This window comes from Corylus avellana, chromosome ca11 (genome assembly GCF_901000735.1).
Source record: "Corylus avellana chromosome ca11, CavTom2PMs-1.0".
Lineage (NCBI taxonomy): Eukaryota > Viridiplantae > Streptophyta > Magnoliopsida > Fagales > Betulaceae > Corylus > Corylus avellana.
The window spans coordinates 17,649,769-17,671,036 of record NC_081551.1 but is presented as its reverse complement, the minus strand read 5'-3'; the positions used below and the strand labels follow the sequence as shown (position 1 = coordinate 17,671,036).

General features: G+C 36.3%; 3 protein-coding genes across 5 annotated transcripts; 1 reads left to right on the top strand and 2 right to left on the bottom strand.

Moving 5' to 3' along the window:
- The first annotated feature begins 2,028 nt into the window (after positions 1 to 2,028).
- On the top strand, positions 2,029 to 7,678 carry LOC132166590 (deSI-like protein At4g17486). 2 transcript variants are annotated; one of them, XM_059577438.1, is made up of 4 exons: positions 2,029 to 2,392; positions 6,594 to 6,881; positions 7,037 to 7,117; positions 7,256 to 7,678. In XM_059577438.1, exons 1-4 carry the CDS (start codon positions 2,239 to 2,241, stop codon positions 7,387 to 7,389), a joined length of 657 nt encoding a protein of 218 aa, XP_059433421.1. In that variant the 5' UTR covers positions 2,029 to 2,238; the 3' UTR covers positions 7,390 to 7,678. The 2 variants fall into 2 exon arrangements, with proteins under 2 accessions (XP_059433421.1, XP_059433420.1); XM_059577437.1 differs by having other exon boundaries at positions 2,032 to 2,392; positions 7,253 to 7,678.
- An 802-nt stretch (positions 7,679 to 8,480) lies between these two features.
- Positions 8,481 to 14,003, bottom strand: LOC132166365 (uncharacterized). 2 transcript variants are annotated; one of them, XM_059577166.1, is made up of 11 exons: positions 13,844 to 14,003; positions 12,597 to 12,691; positions 12,417 to 12,509; positions 12,086 to 12,200; positions 11,026 to 11,062; positions 10,834 to 10,903; positions 10,498 to 10,602; positions 9,574 to 9,724; positions 9,394 to 9,476; positions 8,920 to 9,013; positions 8,481 to 8,827 (listed from the first exon to the last, which is right to left on the bottom strand). In XM_059577166.1, the coding sequence occupies exons 3-11, from the start codon at positions 12,445 to 12,447 to the stop codon at positions 8,740 to 8,742; spliced, it is 774 nt and encodes a 257-aa protein (XP_059433149.1). In that variant the 5' UTR covers positions 12,448 to 12,509; positions 12,597 to 12,691; positions 13,844 to 14,003; the 3' UTR covers positions 8,481 to 8,739. The 2 variants fall into 2 exon arrangements, with proteins under 2 accessions (XP_059433149.1, XP_059433151.1); XM_059577168.1 differs by lacking the exon at positions 12,597 to 12,691.
- Positions 14,004 to 16,203: 2,200 nt separating this feature from the next.
- Positions 16,204 to 17,947, bottom strand: LOC132166025 (probable receptor-like protein kinase At5g20050). Its single transcript, XM_059576767.1, has one exon. It carries the CDS (start codon positions 17,619 to 17,621, stop codon positions 16,269 to 16,271), a length of 1,353 nt encoding a protein of 450 aa, XP_059432750.1. The 5' UTR covers positions 17,622 to 17,947; the 3' UTR covers positions 16,204 to 16,268.
- Between the last annotated feature and the right edge of the window lie 3,321 nt (positions 17,948 to 21,268).

The following is a 21,268-nucleotide window of genomic DNA, read 5'->3' as shown; positions in this document are numbered from 1 at the left end:
GATTGGTCCACGTGTCAGTCCTAACGGTCAATTAACGGATAGACTAACTTGGTCATTTATCAAAACCACAGAGACCTCCTGTGATAAAAATGAAATCAAAGGGGGGTAAAAATAAAGTTTGTAAACCCCAGGGGGTATTAGGTATTTAACCATTTTTTTTAATTGATAAATTTTTCTATTATTTATATTATAAGATAATTTTTTTTTTCCTTTTTGTTTTAAAATTATTTTAGTTACTAAACATGAAAGAAAACAAATCATAGACTTGGGACCTTCCATTTAAGTGTGATGACACAAATAGAGACACACACACACACACACACACACACACACACATATATATATATATATATATATATATAAAAGCAACACAAACAAACATAAATAGGACGGTATCAATCGGTCACCAAAAAATCTGATTCAGATTGTTATGAACTTTTGGAAAGCATTCTTTGCACACATTTGAACCATCAATACATTTTTTTGGTTCAATTGGGCTGACTTTTCTTTCTCAACACTTTTTGTTTTTGTTTTTGTTTCTAATGGGTAATGTTGAACCCTAATAAACCAGAAAATCTTGCTAACCCTCCAACTAAGCTAAACATACCGTAGTAATTACCCAAGGCACTACATCTTAGCACAAGTCTCTATTTTAAATTATCTTTATCATTCTTTTAGTTTGGCCCCTACAACAACAATTTTTAGCTCTGTCACAGACACCCGTGAAAGTTTTCCTACACGAATTAGGGTAAATCACTAACTATTTACACCAGGGAGTGTGACCCCAACTTTCAAGGGGAAGTTTACACCTAACAAATCTCGAATTTGGGATCTAAGGGGTAATACTCCATAAGGTCATAAGCCTCAACCACTAGGCCAACCCCTTTGGGTTTATTTTTGTTCCACTTCATAACTACCGTAAATCTATTCCTATGTTTGAGGAACATTTAATGGAGACAATTCATTTTATGGTCAAGATTTTGATTTGTTGCATTCAACTATGTATATAATGTCATCTACATTGTTAGGTTCAAAAAGAAAAAAGAAAAAGAAAAAATTCATAACCATTGTAAATCTCTTCCTACGTTTGAGGAATAGTGAAATGAAGAAAATTTATTGGGAAAGTTTACATATTGTCCTCAAATTTTCACCCAGTTGAATATTGATAGTGTTCCTTTAAACTACCAAAAAAATAACAATATGTCCCTTCCAAGACCAACAAAAGATAAAAATGATCCTAAATTTTTTTTTTTCAATAAGACAAAAATACTCTAATAAATTCAAAAATAAAAAATAAAAAAATAAATTATGAAAAAAGGAAAAAAAAAGAAAGTAAATTTCCACATCATGGGGGGATATTTTTATATTTTCCCTGTTTAATTTTGAAATTTTTAATTTTTTTTGAAATTTTTATTTTTATTTTATTAAGGGTATTTTTGTCATCAGGGGTATTGACAATTTTTGGTAGTTTAAGAAGACATTGTCTCAATTGAAAGTTTGAAATGAAACACTATGAATTTGATGGTAGTTTGAGGCCAAATTTATTTTATGGTCAAAATTTCGCTCTGTTGCATTTAACGATGTATACATGGTGTCACCGACATTGTTATGTACATCAAAACAAATATTTTTATTTGTTTTTAATCATAAAATAAATCTTCTACAAGTGATATTACAAAATATTTAATCGGGTGCCATAATGAAACTCCTAGAAATTAATCCACTAGATCTGAATTTGAAAGATTTTGGCGGCATGTTAAGAAGCCACTCTCTATTTATGTACTAATTAGTAATTAGTAGTGAAACTTAAAAGGGTTTTTTTTTAATCATCTTGTTTGCTGGAATTGAAGAAAGTTAGTTAGTGAGTGAGAACCATGTGGCGAGAAACTCCGAGATATATCGCGTACTTCTTTCGAAAACGCCCGTGAAACTTGCAAATCGTTCACAACCCGGAGTCGAACTCAGTGAGTATAACGCCAGCCGAGTTAGGAATCTAGAGCTCAGGCTCTCTATAAAATTTTAAAAGTTGCGAAAGCATTTATTATGTCTGTACAATCATAGCCAGCGAGTGCTTTTTTCCAATTTTGCTTTCCCTTTTCCTTTCTGGCCGGAGAGATGGATCTCTGAGATTCACATCTCTCTCTCCGATGAACTGAGAAGGAAAAATTAAGAACAGAAAATATCTTTTTGTTTTTTTGTTTTGGGTGGTTTTATATTGGATTTTTTTGTGTTGTGGGAATGGAGCCAGAGACAACCTCGAACTCGGTCTCTGAAAGCAATGGGAACGACAAGAATTGCGAAACCCAGGTGGTGCTGAACGTGTATGATCTCACCCCACTTAACAGTTACACGGTTTGGTTCGGCGTTGGGATCTTTCATTCCGGTATTGAAGGTTGGTCAGAGAAGTATCTGATTTTGTGGCTTGTTTGTTTGTTTGTTTGTTTTTTTTTTTTTTTTCCTGCTTTCTGAAATGTTTTGGTGATTTGGGAGTTGGTCTAATTTGTTGTATTTGGGTAGGTTTTTTTTTCCCCTTCTTTTTCTCTGTTTATTATGCAATATATTTGGTTCATGTTTTATCTTTATCTTTTTCCCCCATCTGGTATATTGCCTTGTGGACAGTGGATTTGCTCAAAATCATTATTCGAATAGTCCTTTTAATTGAAGTATAATTTTTTTTTTTAATGCAAGGAATTGAATTAATTGGTCAACATTTGATTCGGAAATCGTGGGTGCTATCTTTCTGTTCTGAATTGAGTTGTATGCATGCGCAACATTTGGTTTGAAATGAGTTGTATCCAAGTTTTAGCATGGTTTTCATTTGTTTATGATGTAGTGGTTATTGGCCGATAAAAACTTATGATTTAGTAATTTACAAATGGCACTGAGCTCATGCTTGCTAGTGATGCTTTTTTTGTATGCCATTGTTAAGTACTTCAGTTTTGTGGTGACTAATTAAGAGGTGGATTATATATATATGGGTGTGGTAATTTCGTAGCTGGTGTAGGTACCCACCTGTCACATAATTGGGCTTGCCTTTAGAAGTCATCTCAGCTGAGGATTGAGATCCCCTAGAATTTCCTTTAAATTTGAAATTCTCAAATTTATAAATTTCAGCCGTTTATCTCATCTAAGCGTCTAAAATAAGCTATGTTTAAGCATTTAATGAGGAAACATAGCTTATTAAATTTCTTGAGGGTAACTTCCTTATTAAATTTTCTCATTAAATGCTGAAACATTGCTTATTTTAGATGCTTAGATGAGATGAATGGTTGAGATTTATGAATTTGAGAATATCAAATTTAAAGGGAATTCTAGGGGATCTCAATCCCTTAGCTGAGGCTTGTGCCTTTAAATGTAAAAGTCAGTGAAACACCTCAAAGAAAATGTGAAATATTGTGCTTTATTTTTAGCGAAAATGACTTTCGGTAGGAAGGCAAGGGGTTACAATGCGGAACAACAAGCAACTGGGAAGAAAGTTTGAAGGGAGGAAAAAGCTGAGAAGGGAAGAGAAAAGAAACGAGAGAAGAAGAAGCTCGAGAAAGAGAAAGAGGAGAGACAACAAACAGTTGTTCAATTTTCTTAATTCATCATAAGCTGCTGAATACAAAGAAAATTAGGTTTAGATAGACTAGGAATTAAACCCTACCCTAACCCTAGCTGTACTTGCGCTAATGGCCCATTAAAATAACAGAAAGTCCCAAAATAAAAATATAACAACCAGTTTGAAAAATAAACAATAAAGCAAATAAAATGCAAACTAATAAAAGCTCAATAATAATCCAGCCCTTAATCACCCATTCACAAGGTCATGAGCTGGTGTGATCTGTGGCTCATGTCTAGTGTTCCCATCAACTTTCCTGGGGTGGGAAGAACTCGATCCTGTCGAGTGTAGCTCTTGGTAGATCTAGTCGTACTCCAATAGATCATAATTAACTGCTGCAATGTGTCCTCGGGGATCCATGTATGGTCTAAGTCTGGTCGACCCTTCCAACGGACTAGGAAACATTAAAATCATCCATTCCTGGCAAAAAAACAAAGACCTGCTCATTTTAAAAAACATCAATATTTTGTTTATGTGCTGGTGTGAAGGATCGTTGTACAGGATCATGTATAGGATGGGTGTTGGGGAAAGGGGGAGGTTCCTCAAAAGGACTGTCTGGAATAATGCTGCGAATTGTTTAAGCAAATGTGGAGCTAGTATCAGGATCCGGCGGAACATCAATGACAAACGCATTTAGCTGGGCCCATTTCAACACTTTGAAAGGCACGACACTATGAGTTTGCAATTTTCGAACAGATCCAAGTGGAAACTATTCGAATCTAATCTAGACCATGATATCATTTTTTGTGCTGAATTCATTGGGATGTTTGCATAAGTCAACTTCAATTTTATATTAGGCATGAGTTGCTTGAATACGCTTACTAGTCTCTTTATGCAAATCATGACCATGTCGTGCAAATGCGTTGGCTGACTTAGAAACTCTAGCATGTAGGGACATCAGGAAAATGTATAAAGGTATCCTAGGCTTATAACAATGCACAACTTCAAATGGACTCATGACTATAGACCTATTGACGGGATCAACTTTAAGACCATTCTCTGGCTGACCCATGTGAAATGAGGTAGCTCAAATGCAACCTAGATGGTTAGGACTGGCCGAGCAATCATCATCTAAGTCCTCAAACTCATCAAGGTTAAGCTCGTAGATCAGTGTTTCAATGCCTTCAGTTTCACTCACGTGCTCCTTCCCATTAATGATAAGGGTCTTGTTGGTTCAATTAGATGCAACATGACCGAAACCCAGCGCTTGAAGCACTCAACCCTAGAATGCATCTTGTGGCTTTCATTAGCTACATCTTTTCCTTTGTCATCCCTAACAAGCAGGATCCCTAGTAAGGTTGGGTTTTGAAGGTGGAGGTCCTAACAAGGAAGTGCTCTCCAAAAGCAGAGACTTGGTGGTTGTGTTATGGGTGTTAGTGTGCCTCATAAATTGGGTTTTGGTAATCTTGGACTAAGGTATACGCTTGGTCAAGTTCCTTCTTTAGGTCATCGTTCAGGCTTCTCCTGAACCTACTTAGGGTCATTGCTTCATCTTAGACTACAACACATCTCATCTTATACTCATCAAATTATGCAACATTGTTAGTGACATGTCTATTTCCTTACCTTAGGTTGTTCCATTGTTCCAAAAGGTTACCTCGATATGATTGGGGTAAGTATTTCTCTTGAAGTTGTAGATTCATTGCAACTGAGTCAGTGATAGGAGGCTCATTCCTCCTAATGAGGAGTGTTCCTCGACTCTCTCCCAGAAAGTTGGGCACTACCACTGAGTTTCATCTTAGCAAATCGGATTTTCCTGTTTTTTGATAAATTGGACCATTCAAAGAAGTGGTCTATGTCACCTGCCCACTTGGTGACAGCCCATGGGTCTAGATGACCATCAAAAGTAGGGGCTTTCACTTTGATGTGTCCCATGACTCTCTCATCAGGGTCAGCATAATTTTGGTGACCATGATTCTGATGGTGGTAGTCATGTCTTGTACCACCACCTTGGCCCTGAAGGACAAGCTTGCAATGGCCTCCATTATGGGAGGTCTCACCCTCATTGTAACCTTTCATTTGATGAGAAACCTCTCTTGACTCAACCATCTCAAAGAGATCTTTTGTCTGAGCTTGGCAGGTCCTTCTTTGGTCTTGGAGAGTTTCTAGTTCGCCTTGGATGACCTTCAGTTGGTCTTGCAATTACTTGCTAAAAGTGTCAAATTGGGTGGGTTCCATGACAGATTGATTGTAGAACCAGGCAATAGACGACCTCTATGCAAACACATGCAATAATGATTCAATGAGTGCAACTCAGACCAGCACTGCAACTAAAGCCGAATGGTTATCCAGATATGCTATGGCACTAGGCAGTACAAAGCATTACTATTTGGGCCCTATGTGCACACGGTAAAAGATATGCATTTCTCCTCTCCTCAGTGGTGATGATGGCATTGGAGATGAGGTTATAACTTGCCACTGCCCTGAACCTAATCAAAGCCATGGAGGGGCATTGTAGTTACTGCACATAGCAAGGAAGCATGTGCAGGGTACATGGGTTTTCTAACCAAATTTATGCCTGGTTTTGATGTAGTCAGACATTGAAGCAAATTCTTCAAATGAGGGGGGATCAATTGCAGAAATTTATAGTTTAGAGGAGAGATTGAAAATTGAGTGGTAGTTTGGGGGAAAAGTTTATAACCAACTAGATAGAGTAAACATTCTAGGTCTCTTGTATAAGTTTGAGTTATGAAAGAGCTGTCATTTTGAATGTACAGGACTCGATTTGTTTAATTTGAGTTCCATGTATGAAGGCTTTTCAATTAACACAAAAATTTCTAAGTTATGCTTCTTTTTAATACGTTGATACTGGTGTTTTAAAGACTAGTTTTATACAAATTAATGATAGATTATCAATCTTCTGTTTTGAAAGACTTGTGAAGTATTGATGAGAATTTTCCTTGCAATTTTCTTCATTATAGATTTGCTGTTACTGTTGTTATTCCTTCTAAATCTAATGAACTACACTATCTGTGTCAATGTGTGCGAACAGTCCATGGTAAGGAGTATGGATTTGGAGCTCATGACTTCCCAGCAAGTGGAGTTTTTGAAGTGGAACCGAAGAGTTGCCCGGGTTTTATTTACCGAAGTTCCATCTCATTGGGGCGCATAACCATGCTTCCGTCTGAATTCCGGACATTTATTGAGAATGCAGCTTCTGAGTATCATGGGGATACCTATCACCTCATTTCCAAGAATTGCAACCATTTTACAGATGACATCTCGTGGAGATTGACAGGAAAGCACATCCCAGGGTGGGTGAATCGGCTTGCCCGTCTAGGTATGAAGAATTTTATGTTGACTGATCTTCCATTACTTCATGCTCTTTGAACTCTCCTTTTCCTGGAATGTGAAAGGAGTAGCATTTTTACCGACATGGTTATTCTTATAATATATCAAAATCCCTATAAGTGAACCTTTTTGTTAAAATTTCAGGTTCTTTATGTAGTTGTCTGCTTCCTGAAAGCCTCCAAGTATCTACTGTCAAACAGCTGCCTGAATACCACGACTGTTCAGGTGAGCAGTCTCTTTTTGAATCCTTCATCTCTATGATTTTGTTTTTTGACTCTGCCTGCATCTACTCCATATATAATTCAGCTGTTTCCTTTGCTATTCACATTTGCAAACTTCTTCTTTCTTGGCTGCTTTCAGAAGAAGATGGTACGGAATGCCTATCAACCACCACTGCCCGTGAGTCGACAGAAATTGATGATGATCACGAGAAGAGCCTGCTGTCCCCATTGGCTGTGAGCGGTGACGTGTCCTTTGTCAAAGAGGTACAGAAGTGATACTGAACCGGGGAAAAGAATCTTCCACTTCTGAAACCATTGTTTGATTCGATTTTTCATTATTTTTTTTCCTCATTCTACCACTATTTGTCTTTCATGTTTATTTCAATTGTTTAGAACTGAAAGATATGACTACGAAGTAGGTGTAGGTTGTTGTAATTGGTTTGTACGGGCCTTTTTGGAAGTCGGAAATTGTCTCTCTATCTGAATATTCTGTAATGTATCTCACGAGCTTGGAAATAAAAGAATATGGCTGTCTGCTTCCAATTTCTTGAAGCATTTTGGTGAACCTCTTTCTTGGTTTGGAAAAAATGAGTGCTGTTAATTGTTTTAACAAAGTGTTTTTTTTTTTTTGGTTGGAAAAAATTAAATTTAGTTCTTAAGATTTTACTTCATTTTAATTTAATCCAAGCTTTTTGGAAAAAATTAAGTTTAGTTCATGGAGTACCAGAGTGCAAGTCTCGCTGCGTACCCTACCATGACTTGTGTATCGTCTCAAAATTGGATTTGATGGTGGTGGTGAATCTGGTGATGGAGAAGGTATAAGATGGAAGAATAATTTCAGTGTGGTCAGTGCATAGACGAGTTTTGTGCACATCATTCAGCAACTGCCACATCAGCTTATTACACAAACTTAAAATGAGAACAGAATACCAAAATAATTCATCTTTTCTCATTAAAAAAAAAAAAATAGAAGGAAAATTAGAAGGATGAAGGGGAGGAGCAACAACTCATGAGAGTGTCAGGGGTGGTTGCGCGCCACCCCAGAAGTGGCTGGGGTGGCGTGCGGCCACCCCATGGGCGACCTGGGGGATGGCCGCGATCCACCCTCAGCGGCCGGATTTCTCTCCTCTCTCTCCCGTGGCCACCCACCAACAACGGGATCTCTCTCCCTCTCTCTCCACTAGAGGCAACGTCGGCGGCAGCGGTGAATGCGTGTGGTGTCTGAGAGAAACAATCCAGTGTTTTGCTCACATATTTTTTTGCAATTTTTCTTCAATGTTGATGCGTCAAACTCTGAGTGGGTTACACAAAACTCTTGTTTTGTGCAACGACCACTCAGAAGACCCTTTCATAAGATGGGATGCCAAAAAATAAATTCCAAACAGCTTAATAATGACCCAAATAAATGCCATTATAATTCACATACACATGGTTTAGCTAGGTGCCAGCCCGCCAAAATAATAATATTAAATACTAGAGACCAATGACAAAGTAATGTGTTTATCACAATACCCCAAACCACAATTGGCAACCCACTTTTGTTGCTTAGAACGGTAGACAAATGTTCCCTCTTTTGTCTTTTCCTTGCTCGCTTGCTCTCACTCAAGATTTACAAATTACAACATCTTATGAAGAGCTCCCCTCAAGCCCCAACTTTGAAGTTAGCCAACCACAGAGTTCATCCATCTCTTCAGGGATTGTGTAGTGGCCAAGCCTGTGGATATTCAAGCAAAATACTCGTAAAATTGCTCCCTATTTATCAAAATTAACAATTGCTTCAGCTGCTAGGAATCTCCTACTACATACCCATTATAGCTTTTGAATGACACGTCCTGAAATCCACTTGAACCCAGGGTTCGTGAGGATTTATCACCAAATTTATAAGGAACCACATCATCACCTGAAACAAACCATATCTGCATCATTTCACAAATTGCTGCAGCGTAAACCATAATAGCTGCCATGTCAGTGCTTAAATTATGGAAAACCCTTGAGCAATGCAAAGGATGGAACTACCACTGGCATGACATCTATGGTATTGATGATGAGCATTCTAGCACAAATTGTTTCACAACAAGGCAAATTAAAAAATATAAGTTTCTAGTCTTAGTTAAATTTCCATGGTCTCAGCAACCAAGAACTTGAAAATATTGAGCTACAACAATACCCCCCAAAGTATGAAGCAACTTATCTCCACTCCAAACATTTGGCGTGTTTCACAATTAAATGAAAATAAAACCCCAAACGTAACGTTTGAATATGACAAAAAATTATGAATACCTTTGCCATGACAGAGCAAAATGGGCAAGGATGCAGCACGCCTTGCAGCTTCGTCCACCCCTTGTAACTTGTTAGCCAAGGTCCTGAAAAGAGTATAACTCATAACCACAGGTATCAAACTTAATTGCAAAAAGAAACAGTGCAAAAGTGAGATGAGTAAGACAAATTGTTGATACAAACTTTGCACAAGGAAGCCAGCCACTCAGGCCAACAACTGCACTTAATTTGGCTGGGTATGGGTTGCCGTTCCCATATTTTCCTTGAGTGAAGCAGGATGCAGAGTATAGGGCAGTAGCTGCACCCATACTGAAGCCTCCAACGCCAAGTTTAACTGCAAAAGTTATACATAGAACGCTATCAAAATTATGAAACAAAATAAGCCGCACTTCACAAAATTAAAAAACCAAGGTTGCAATAGGACATCCAATGGGTAATAAATCCATCCAATTTCTTTCTCATAGCATTCGTAAGTATACATTAGTTTCTAAGAAGAATGGCAGCATAAAAAATGCAGTCATCACTGTCAATGGCATAAGAAAACTTAAATGTAATTATTTAAATTAAGAATGGCATAAATAAGGAATATAATTATTTAAATTAAAAATGGCATAAATAAGGAATGCCATATCCTTGTTTAGTCTTTGAATATGCATGAGTTCTTTGTTTTCAACAAGTGAAAAATTCATATCCATAGGACAACACAGTAACCTTTTAGCCTAGTGTGGAATTCAAAAAATTGATAACCCCGTAAACACAATGCTTGTACATATAAAGGAACCCATTAAAAACTATTATTATCTAAAACACAGTGTTTGCAAGTTCTATCAAGACCAGCAACATTTAAGTTCTTATGCTCCACGTGATCATCAAGAAAACATAAATAAAGGAAAACAAAAGTGACATCTTGAAATCGGAGAGAGAGAGAGAGAGAGAGAGAGAGAGAGGAAACTAGTAAGAGTTAGACTAGCCGATGCAATATTCTAACGCTAGAGATGTCCAGCAATCAATTGTAATATTCATGAAAACTTTTCAACCAGTAAAGGTACTGCCAAGATTATAGCGTCATCACACACACATTCTACAAAGCTGCTAGAGGAAACCTACTGTCAGTGGGCTCTGTTGACAACAAATTTGCAACATGTGCTGCTGCAGCATCCAAACCCTCCAAATCATCAGGAGCATCTTCTGACAGGTCTCCCACATCAAACCCTGATTTGCATTATATTAGCACTTCAGATTAGTATCAATAGGAGTAAACTCCAGGTCCCAACAAAGAGCACTTTCACTTCCTTCCTTCACAGAAAATTTCTACTCTACATAGTTTTTCCTTCTAATTTTGAAATCCATAGTACAACCTCTACATATTTTAGCAAACAGGTATTATGAAGACATAAAATGAAAAACAAATATAATCAGGTTTTCCAAAGCAAGTATACTTACAAGCAGTGGAAGGAAAGCCACCAAAAACAGTAATTGGCTGGGTAGGAGCAGTAGGGCATATCCATTTGATCTGCATATTATAATCAGAATAGTACATGAAAGTTTACTGAAACAGAATTCATCCTTCAATCAGCGGAATGTAAAAATAAAAAGTTGCAATTGTTCCTGATAAATAGATTTACGTATCCTTACATTTGGAAGAGAAAGGGTCTCCAATAGCTGGGACCAGCTGTGAAAAACAAAAAGAAAAGCAAAACATATATGAGAAATTAGACCGCTGTTGAACTAGAAATGGAAATTCCAATGTAGGTCCTCCCAGTCGGATATATTTGAATTTCAAAATGCCCTTATCTTAAACGAGTGCTGAGAAAACTTAACTTTACTTAAGCAAAGCTATAACAGAAACACAATGGAAACACAATGGGCTGATTCAGTTCCAAGTGAAACGGAAACCTTTGCATTAGGCTTAAAGCTCGACAAAATAACATATTTTGAAATTGGAAACCAGTATTGAGAATACAGTTGAAGTTACCACAAACAAACATAAGACATTTTGGAATCTTGAAAACGCAACTTAAATTGTGTTGACCTATCAGCCTATGGCAGCAAACACAGCCAATCATACACACTCAAAACATCCTCTATTTAAGAACTGATGTTAACAATGCCATAATTTTCCTCTCTTTTTTTGGATGGGGGGGAGGAGGGAGGAGGATGGTATTCTATGATTCTACCCAATTCACAATGCTGCCATGACCCCTATGTATATCAATTAGAAGATGAATTTAACTGCAGCTAATATATATATAAATAAACAGAGAGACTCACAGTACTTAAAGGACTGGAGGTCAACAAGATTTTGGCCATGATTTTCTTTTCCTTAATAACAAAATAGCTATCTAGTCAAAACCTCGGGGGTGGGGGTTGAGAAGATATGAAAAGTTTGGAATTAGAAATTGTTACATACAACAACACACGCACATAAACATACAAATGTCATTCTTGTTTTAACAATTCAAATTCTAAAGGTTAAAAAACTGAATTATAAATCTCTAGATAAGTGCGGATGCAAACCATGGGAAAGAAATTTGAAACTTATTAATTCCTCTCTTTTTCTCTGACCAACCAGGAAGAAACTAGAAAAACAAAATTACAACACAATCTAATAAAAATGGAAAACCACCTATATACCAATACTAGGAACAACAGGTTAAACATCAACTACACAAAGCAATGGGAAATAAGGTAATACCTTGAGCCATTATCACCAAGTCCATGTAGCCAAACTACAGTGGCTTGGTGTCTACCTTTAGGTCTCACCACATAGGTTCTTCCAAACTCAAATACCCTTCTAGCAGTTCGACCACCTGAAGTAGAAATTACCATAAATAGCAAAGAGAAGAAATAAAAAGAACAGAAACTCAGTTTGTATGGTCAATGCACTCCTCCACACAAAGAAAACCCAGATATATTCAGCCAAAAAACAATCAAAGAGCATATATGAGTCTATAACAGAAGTACACTAACTATTAACTTCATCTTTATCAGACTAAAGCAAGACAAAGCAAGGGAAATAAACTAACCAGAACCCACTGAAGGGCCAGTAAAGCTCATCTTAGCCCCCCAGAAAACTGCACTAACCAAACCACCTATAGCAATTGAGAAGAACACAGATCCTGCACAACAGAAACACAGAAGTTCTCATTTGCTATCTGAATACAATTATGTATAGTGTTCTTAACAACAATCACTAGTGTGCCCACCTGGTGGCTACAGTGACCTAGGGTCTCCACTAAGACTAGGTGACCCACTATCCAGAATACCCAGCCAATGAGTTCTGGCTCAAATGTAGCTTCCTCTGTAAGAATCAAGTGGATGGTGAGGTCGTAGGTTCTACAGGTATGTGCATAACTTACCAATAAAAATAAAAATAAAAATAATAAATAAATAAACTATAAAGAATATCCCAAGTTGATATGTTAAGGATTATCCTATGATGAAAACCCAAACGTACATCATTAAATATTTTAAATAAAATGCTTCTCGTTTGTTTAATATTTAGGTAGTTTTAAACCATGTGAGTTACTAAGCACATAAATAGATCTGAAAACAAAAAAATGAAAACCCAGAATAAATTATATTCAGAACAAAAAAGATACTAATTTGAATAAAACTTAAGTTACTAGTTCCAGTCAACCATTTATTCTCCCTTATTTTTTCTACTGTACACTGTAACATTGTGTTATTCACGATATTGCAATTAGCATACATGCAAATTACAAACTTCAATCTGGATGCTTGGAAGCACATCAATTTTCTAGAAAATAAAAGTTAATTTTCCATAGCATTTTGCTTATGCTGACATGTAAGGCTGTCCATATATTTAATTTACCCATTACTGAATTGTAATACTAAACATGTAGGCACCATGTGGATAGCATTTCGAAAGCTCTGGTATGGATTTTTAAAGCGAAATTTTCTTTGATGATTGATAGCTTGAGAAGCAATACAAAAAAAAAAAAAAAAAAATCCTTCAAATTGCTAACCAAACAGCACCTACATATCATGAAAATATACTACAAGTGAGCATTAGTCAATTTCCTAAAAATGGTATCTTGGGCATCATGTTGAAGAAGTAAATATGAGGCCTGGAATGGAGCCACTATGAAAAAGTTCCTGGAGATTGGCAAGCCTGCCGAGGCAGCTTAACCCATGGTTGAAGAATCAGGGAATTGTTTAACTTGACAATAAATCTTCAATAAATACAAGAAATATTGATCAACATCATAAACACAACTAAAAATCCAAAATTTCAAATAACATAAAAAGATAATAAACCAAATTATACCCAATACTCGGTAAACAAAAATTCAACTCCTAGTAACTCCACACTGACCAAACACAAGCACAAATACGATATTGCATATACAAAATTACAAGACAGAAATGGAAACAAATTAAACAGCTAAAACATAAATGGGTATCTAGGGTTTGAGAAACTAACACCAACCTCAATCGCTGCGGAGGCTCCGAGGCATCACAATCTCTCTCTCTCTCTCCCCCCCTCAACTGTCGTCAATATATATCATTTTGTGTGTTTTGTCGCTTCATACTTCTTGCTATCGTGACCGCACGGATGGCCTACTAGGACTGCCGATTGCCACCAAGGACAAAATGCAGTGCGGTCAAAACTCATACGTCTTTCAGAATTTTGGACCGTCGATTCAAATCCTTGAAACTTTTTTATGCTAGAATTTAGATGGGAATCGACAATACAAATGCATCTGCCACGTGCTGAAAATTGCTTGGTGGAGACCAAAATTCGGCCACGGTGTTCTATACGCAAGTCAATCCCATTGCGAGGACTGAGGAGCCTGGAATCCGGTCCCCCCCCTCTCCCCAGTTTTTTAGCTAGGATGGTCCCGTTCGTTTCTTTTCTTTTCTTCTTTTCTTTTTTTTTTTTCTTTTTTTTTTTTATTTAAATTTTATTATTATTATTATTATTATTATTATTATTATTTTTTATAGATTAAAAAGTTGAAAGGAAAGGCCAATTGTAGATATCTTACTTAAATGTGACTATAGTTGCACTAACCCGCAGAGTGTCGTTCAGGAGGGGCCTAAACGGTGAGAACTGCAAGCATTCTCTCAAAACCGACCGAACCATAACTTAACACCCGCCCCATCAAGGCATCAATGGGGCATAAGGTGACTAACACTAATAAGCTAAGAGATTCCCATTGCAGGCCTAGTATATGACCAACCTCATGGGGATTTCCTTGAGACCATTAAACTACCACCCTATGTGGTTTTTTTGGTGATCGGTTTGTGTCACAACTTACAATGCTTTAATAGAGTTGTAAAATATTATCCACCAAGCCAAAAAAGACCATCTTGAAGCTCTCAAGGTGACAAGTTGAAACCCATACTTTCTAATATATCTCCGATGAGGCTGCAGGATGTTGTAGAGATGAACATTCCGTTTGGTAGATGAGAAAACAAAAGAGAGAGAGGAAAGAAACCGGAGAAAATTAAACATCTTCTTTGGTTGTTGGAATGGTAGTTTTAAGATTCCGATTTGTCTTTTTATCTGTCATTTTATATATGATTTCCCCAAACTTGCACCAATTGACTGAAATTAACAATTCCAATCATGATTTGCATTCAAAGTCCTCCATAAGGCTTGGTATAAATTTCGATAAAAAACAACTCTTCCTGTTGAAAATTAAAAGCCACCCAATGAGACTCAAGGTAGCGGGTCAATAAGGCTACAATTTGTTGTCATTTGCCACCACAACTCACCACCATTGACAACACTCAACAGGCAACTTGGCTACTCATGTCACTTTCAGCCCATATAATCCTAATTTGGTAGCATGGGAGATGCATACATTTAAACGCATTTAAAAAAGATTGCATCAAGTTGATATTGTTACACATTTAAACATAACATGCCTTGTTATAATATTAGTTAAATGATTAAATTTACTTTTCATTACTTTATACTTTGAAATACATGGTAATTTAATATGATATCAAACTCAACGACATATGAATCCGACATGAACTCAACATGAAATTAGAGAGTTATGATTTTGTATAATCGAGTTTTTGTAAATTTGAGTTGGCCCAAATTAACCTGTTTGATAAAAGGGTTAATCCCGAGTCAACTTGCTTAATTTATGGTTGATTCACATAATTAGTATAAATTTAATTATTTTAAAAGACAAAACCTTAAAAAGCTGAAATTTATATAAATTCATTTTTAAAATTGATAAACTCATATAAATCATTATTATTAGTATTCTTATTATTATTATTATTTTACATTTAAATTCATATAGAAGTCGAAACGGGTCAAATGAATCAGGTTTGGATCAACCAAGCACAACCCATTTATTAAATGGGCTATTCGTGTCGGGTCAACCCAATTCGACTTGTTTATTGAACGGATTAAGTGGATTGTGTCATATCACCCACTAATTACAATTAAAGAATTTAATCTGTTTAACTAAATCGGCATGTTTGAGTTGATCCAAACGGGTATAAACCCATAAGTCAACCAAACACGCCACTTCCAAGTTTCCAACCACCAACCCTACATCAATTATGGAGGTACAGCACGCCTTAATTGGGTGTGTAGGTGGCTCTTGCCTTCTTTTACTTGCACAATAATGTCAACAGCCCATACAGCCCATGCGGGCCTTCTGATGTGATGATTACCCAAAAGATATTGTGAAACAGATAAATTACTTCCAATATATTCTAATTATGCAGATAATTTATGAAAAAATTATTCTGTGTGGAGAAACTGAACAAGTATGGTCATCATACTCTATTATGTGCAAACAATTGCCAAGAACAAGAATGAAAACTTGATAGTATGAAGAATTTAATCAATCCTGAGGGAAGCAAGAGGTTTCTCATTGTTGGAGCTACCTTGGGGATATAATAGACATAGCAAAAGAGCATGTAGATGTAGAAGGAAGATTAGAGTCTACTAGGTGTGGTGCCATTGCAGCAATCTTTCTCCTGTGATGACCATCTGGGGTATCTTCATCTATTGAAAGTAAATCAACAATAATCATTCGAGTCTCCGGCGGCTCGTCGACGGCGGTCCGGCCTTCGAGCATCTCAACCACTCGAGCCATGGTAGGCCTCAGCCTAGCCTTCTCCTGTATGCACCACAAAGCTACATAAACCAATCTCCTCACCTCCTTCTCATCAATGCCTCCACCTTCAAGTACCCTTTGATCAACAACTTCCATCAGCTTCCCTTGTCTCATTTTCTCATTCACAATTTTAGGGTAATATTGCCATTTCTTTTCAGCCCTGTTTTCATCATTTCCTATCAAGCAAACATTCCTCTGCCCTCCAATCATCTCTAGAAGGACCATGCCATAACTATAGATGTCAGATTTTTCAGAAACCCCCTGCTCCAAGAGCCACTCTGGCGCCAAGTACCCTTTGGTTCCCCTGATTGTTGTTAATACTCTGCTTTGGTCTTTTCCCATGAGCTTCGAGAGGCCGAAATCCGCCACAATTGCTCTGTAATTCTCATCCAGAAGTATATTTTCTGGCTTCACATCAAGGTGTAAGACCCTTGACCGGCAATCATGGTGGAGATAAGACAATGCTTTAGCAACATCAACGGCAACTCTGTACCTTGACTCCCACGACAAGCACCCGCCACGCCGGTTCTGGGTTTCCCTTCTTGGGAAAATCCAACAATCCAAAGACCCATTTGGGATAAACTCATAAACAAGAAGCCGAGGCATCCCAGGACTGCAACAATACCCAAGAAGGTGCACGAGATTTACATGCTGCACGCTTGCAATGGCTGCAACCTCCGATCTGAACTCCTTCTCCCCGCGCTCCTCTCCATTGTTAATCCTTTTCACAGCAACCGCAGTGCCGTCGTTTAGGATCCCTTTGAAAACGGTTGCGGAAGCTCCTTGGCCTACCAGTGACCGGAAATGATCCGTTGCTTCCTCCAGATCCTTGTGCCGGAACTTTGTCGGAACCCCAGCAACTTTCCTGAGAAAACTGTACTCTGTTCGAAGCTCTCTGCCTTCTGAGACCAATCTTGACTCCATCAACATTCTCCTCCGGTTATAATGGCGTCTGATTATCAGGTATGCAAACACAGCAAGAATCACTGCAACACCCGCCCCGCAAATGAGGAAGAAAGCCTTGGAAAGCTCGAGAACGACACGAGAAACTATGATGAGAATAATGAGGGCAACAACTGTTGTAACAGCAACTATGTTTGCTTTCTTGTCCTCCATCAAAGCTTCATCGCTGTTGTTTCTGATTCTGAGTAGAAGCTTTCATCTCTTTTGTGAAGGATTCATACGAAGGAAAGATTGGCCATTTCCAGATTCAAATTGGCCAGCTGTTGACCCTTTTGTAATTTTGCTTCAAGTGTTTGATTTTTACTTTGCATGTTTCAAAAGAAACTACCAAGAAGTGCACTTAATATTTGTCTTGCTTATTAATGGAATGACACCCTGCCCCTTTCATTTCATTTATTCATAAATCTTTTTCTATCAATTAGTTCTTTATTGGTCAATGATTCCGTTCAGATTTTTGCAGAAAACAAAGTCTCATCTAGAAACCCACTAGCAATTCCCACAAACATATAATAAAATAACATATTCAGCCCTTTCTGTTTCATAATTGAAAAAGATTTTATTCAATAATCTAATGGTTTAAAATAATTAAATTGCCCCTAGTTTCCTTTATAGCTTTTGCTTCCATCTGCAGAACAATATATTTAATAGGATCAAAAATGTGTCACAGATAAAATAAATTATGGGGTTAACAATATTGAATACTGCTACATAACTGCATTAGTATTTCACAAAGTTGACTTGGTAAGGTTTAATAATTGTTGAATATTTCTTTTAACAAAAAACTAATCCAAATGGCACTAGACCCTGTCGCATTAATTTTGAAGGAAACTTGTGAGAAGTTTTTGTGGTGTGTAACATTACTCTAATTATATTTACTCCAATTAATGTTATATACCACATTTTTATCTCACAACCATCATACAATGCTGACGTATCAGTCCCAACCAACCTTTAGATTCTTTTAGTTTAACAATTATTGATTCAAGAGAAATGTTTCATTTTCATCTTTTGTCCATCTCCGTACGAGAGATATGGAAATTCACAATTGAATCTGTTGGATCGAATCTTTGACCATCTTATCTAAAAATTAATTGGTGTTCAGTGAGGGAAGCTAAATCCTTTTATGGCATTCAAAATCGCACACTGCAAGGCATGTTCTAAGAGTCGTCTAAGTAAGCAGAGTGGCATTGTTGCACCTTAACAATTCCTCCCTCAACATGACACTCTCGCGACTCGAACCCATGACCTGTCACTGATATTATTTGTTAGATTGAGTCTTTGACCATCTCATCTAAAAACTAATTGGTGTCTAGTGAGGGAAGTCACAATCTCTCTCTCAACATGACACTCCCGCAACTCGAACCTATGACCTGTCACTAATACTATTTGTTGGATTGAGTCTTTGGCTATCTCATCTAAAAACTAATTGATGTCTAGTGAGGGAAGTCACAATACCTCCCTCAAAATGATACTCCCGCAACTCGAACCTATGACCTGTCACTAATACCATTTGTTGGATTGAGTCTTTGACCATCTCATCTAAAAACTAATTGATGTCTAGTGAGAGAAGTCAAATCATTTTATAACATTTGAAATCGTACTCTGTAAGACATGTTGTAAGAGCCATTCAAGTGAGTAAAGTGGCATTATTACACATCAGATTCAATAATAAAATTTGCAAAAGAGATTAGCAAAAGATAGATGTGTAATAACTTTTTTGATTCAAATATTGGTTGGAACTGTTCTGTCACTTAAATGTCTTTTTTAAGTCTTCAAAAATTAAAATATTAAGAGGACATTGTCAAAAAGAAGAAAATTAGAGTGGATAAATGTAATTTTTTTCTAAATTATATCTGACCAAGTCATCACCAATTATCACAAAAGGACCCGTTGTCGGTTGTCGCCTCTATAAATACTGATTGGTAAATGGTCTTATTCATAATTTCGTAAACTTTTACATGCATGAAAAATGAGGATAACGACGACTAAGTCAACCATACGAGAAATTCAATATTCAAAAAGGAAATGAAGAAGAAAACAGCAAGTGATTGTGAATATATATATATATATATATAATGCACCGAATTGCTCGAGATGAAAAAAAAAAAAAAGCCACGCACATATGGTTAAACTAACTCATATTGACTTGTTCATGGTTGAGTTAAATAAAAGTACATTCTGTACTTTGTGGAAGAAAATGTCTTCTTTGATAAAAAGAAAATACAGAAGTCCAAAGGCCAAAATCTACGGAATTTTTTTTTTTTTTTTTTTCAGTCAAATTAAGAAAGGAGTACAAGTCTACTGATGCTTGATGTTGAATGGGATGAACATTATATAGGCCATGAATCACACATTTTTATACTGTAAAAGAGAAATGTTGAGTTTTTTAATATTTTTTTCTTTCTTCAAAATTTGATTTTTAAAGGTGGGGTTTTCTTTTCTCTAGTAGTTGGTTTAGTTGGATAGATTCACTATGCGAACCTAATCTATCAAAGTATACTATAATGGAATGCGGTTCAAATATCTTTGAATACCAACCATTATCATTATCATAGACCTAAAACTTCCAATGAATGTTATTACGTAATTCACAACTACCATATATTTATTCTAGTTATTCGCTTAACATCTCTATCCAAGCGAAGTGCTCTTTCTACCGGCGTCACTCTGTTAATCTGCAAAATATTGAGATGTTTTATAAGTAAAAAAAATAATTGTGTAAATCCACGACTTGGTAAGTAATTTATTATGAAACTTGTCAAGTTATGTGATGAGCTTAAGGTAGCATTACTCTATAGAAAATACGTTGTGATAAAATATTATTATAATATTGTAGTAATGTTTGTATAAATTTATATGCGAAAATGGTACATTGTCCTTATAATACTTGTACAGCATTATAATATTTAAATATATTTTTATGCTTGATATTTCTATTGCATGAGTTATATTATTTATAATTTTTTTTGACATGTTTGCGTAAGAGTGTAGAGGGGGATTCGAACTAGTGATCTCTACTTCATTAAGCGTAGTCTCAGTCCATTGGACTACCTTTTGGAGACATGAATTATATTATTGTTGTTAGAGCATTCCCAATGGAAGAGTCAAATGTTACTTTTATCTAAAATGACCTTTCAAATGTTTAAAAAATCTCCTACATTGGATTAGCCAAAAGAAAATGTAAAATAGATATTTGATTGGAAGAGCTAAAATAAAAGCTAAATGTAGTAGCACTTTTCAATAGAGCTATTTTATTTTTCATTGTTTCTCTCACATGTTTTCTCTTTTTCTCAAATATTTTCCTACTTTTTTTCTGCATGTTCTATTTTTCCCAAATTTTTTCCCATTTTTCTTCTCATATGTTCTCTTTTTCCCAAATTTTTTCTTACTTTTAATCATATTTTAATGGAATAGATAGAAATATAGCTAATCGGATATGGAGACATTTAAAAATGGCTTAGCTAAACTAGATAAAAGTGAGTTTTTAAAAGCTATTTTACATAAAAATATGGCTCCTCCATTAAGAATGCTCTTAGGTTGTAAAGTCATGTGAAAAATCTAGATTTTTTTTTACCTATGACAAAAAGTATCTAAAAAATCACTAGGGTAAGCAATCTATTGAAAATTGTCTTGCCATTAACCGTTTGATGTAAATGGTTAGATTCACATGTAATCTATGCCACAACCAATCGTCAATTGACATGTGATATAACTAATGATTCATCATGTTGTAAAACTATAGTTTACTCCCTCCTCTCTGAAACACAAATTTCTTACAAACTACTTTATATGAAAATAAT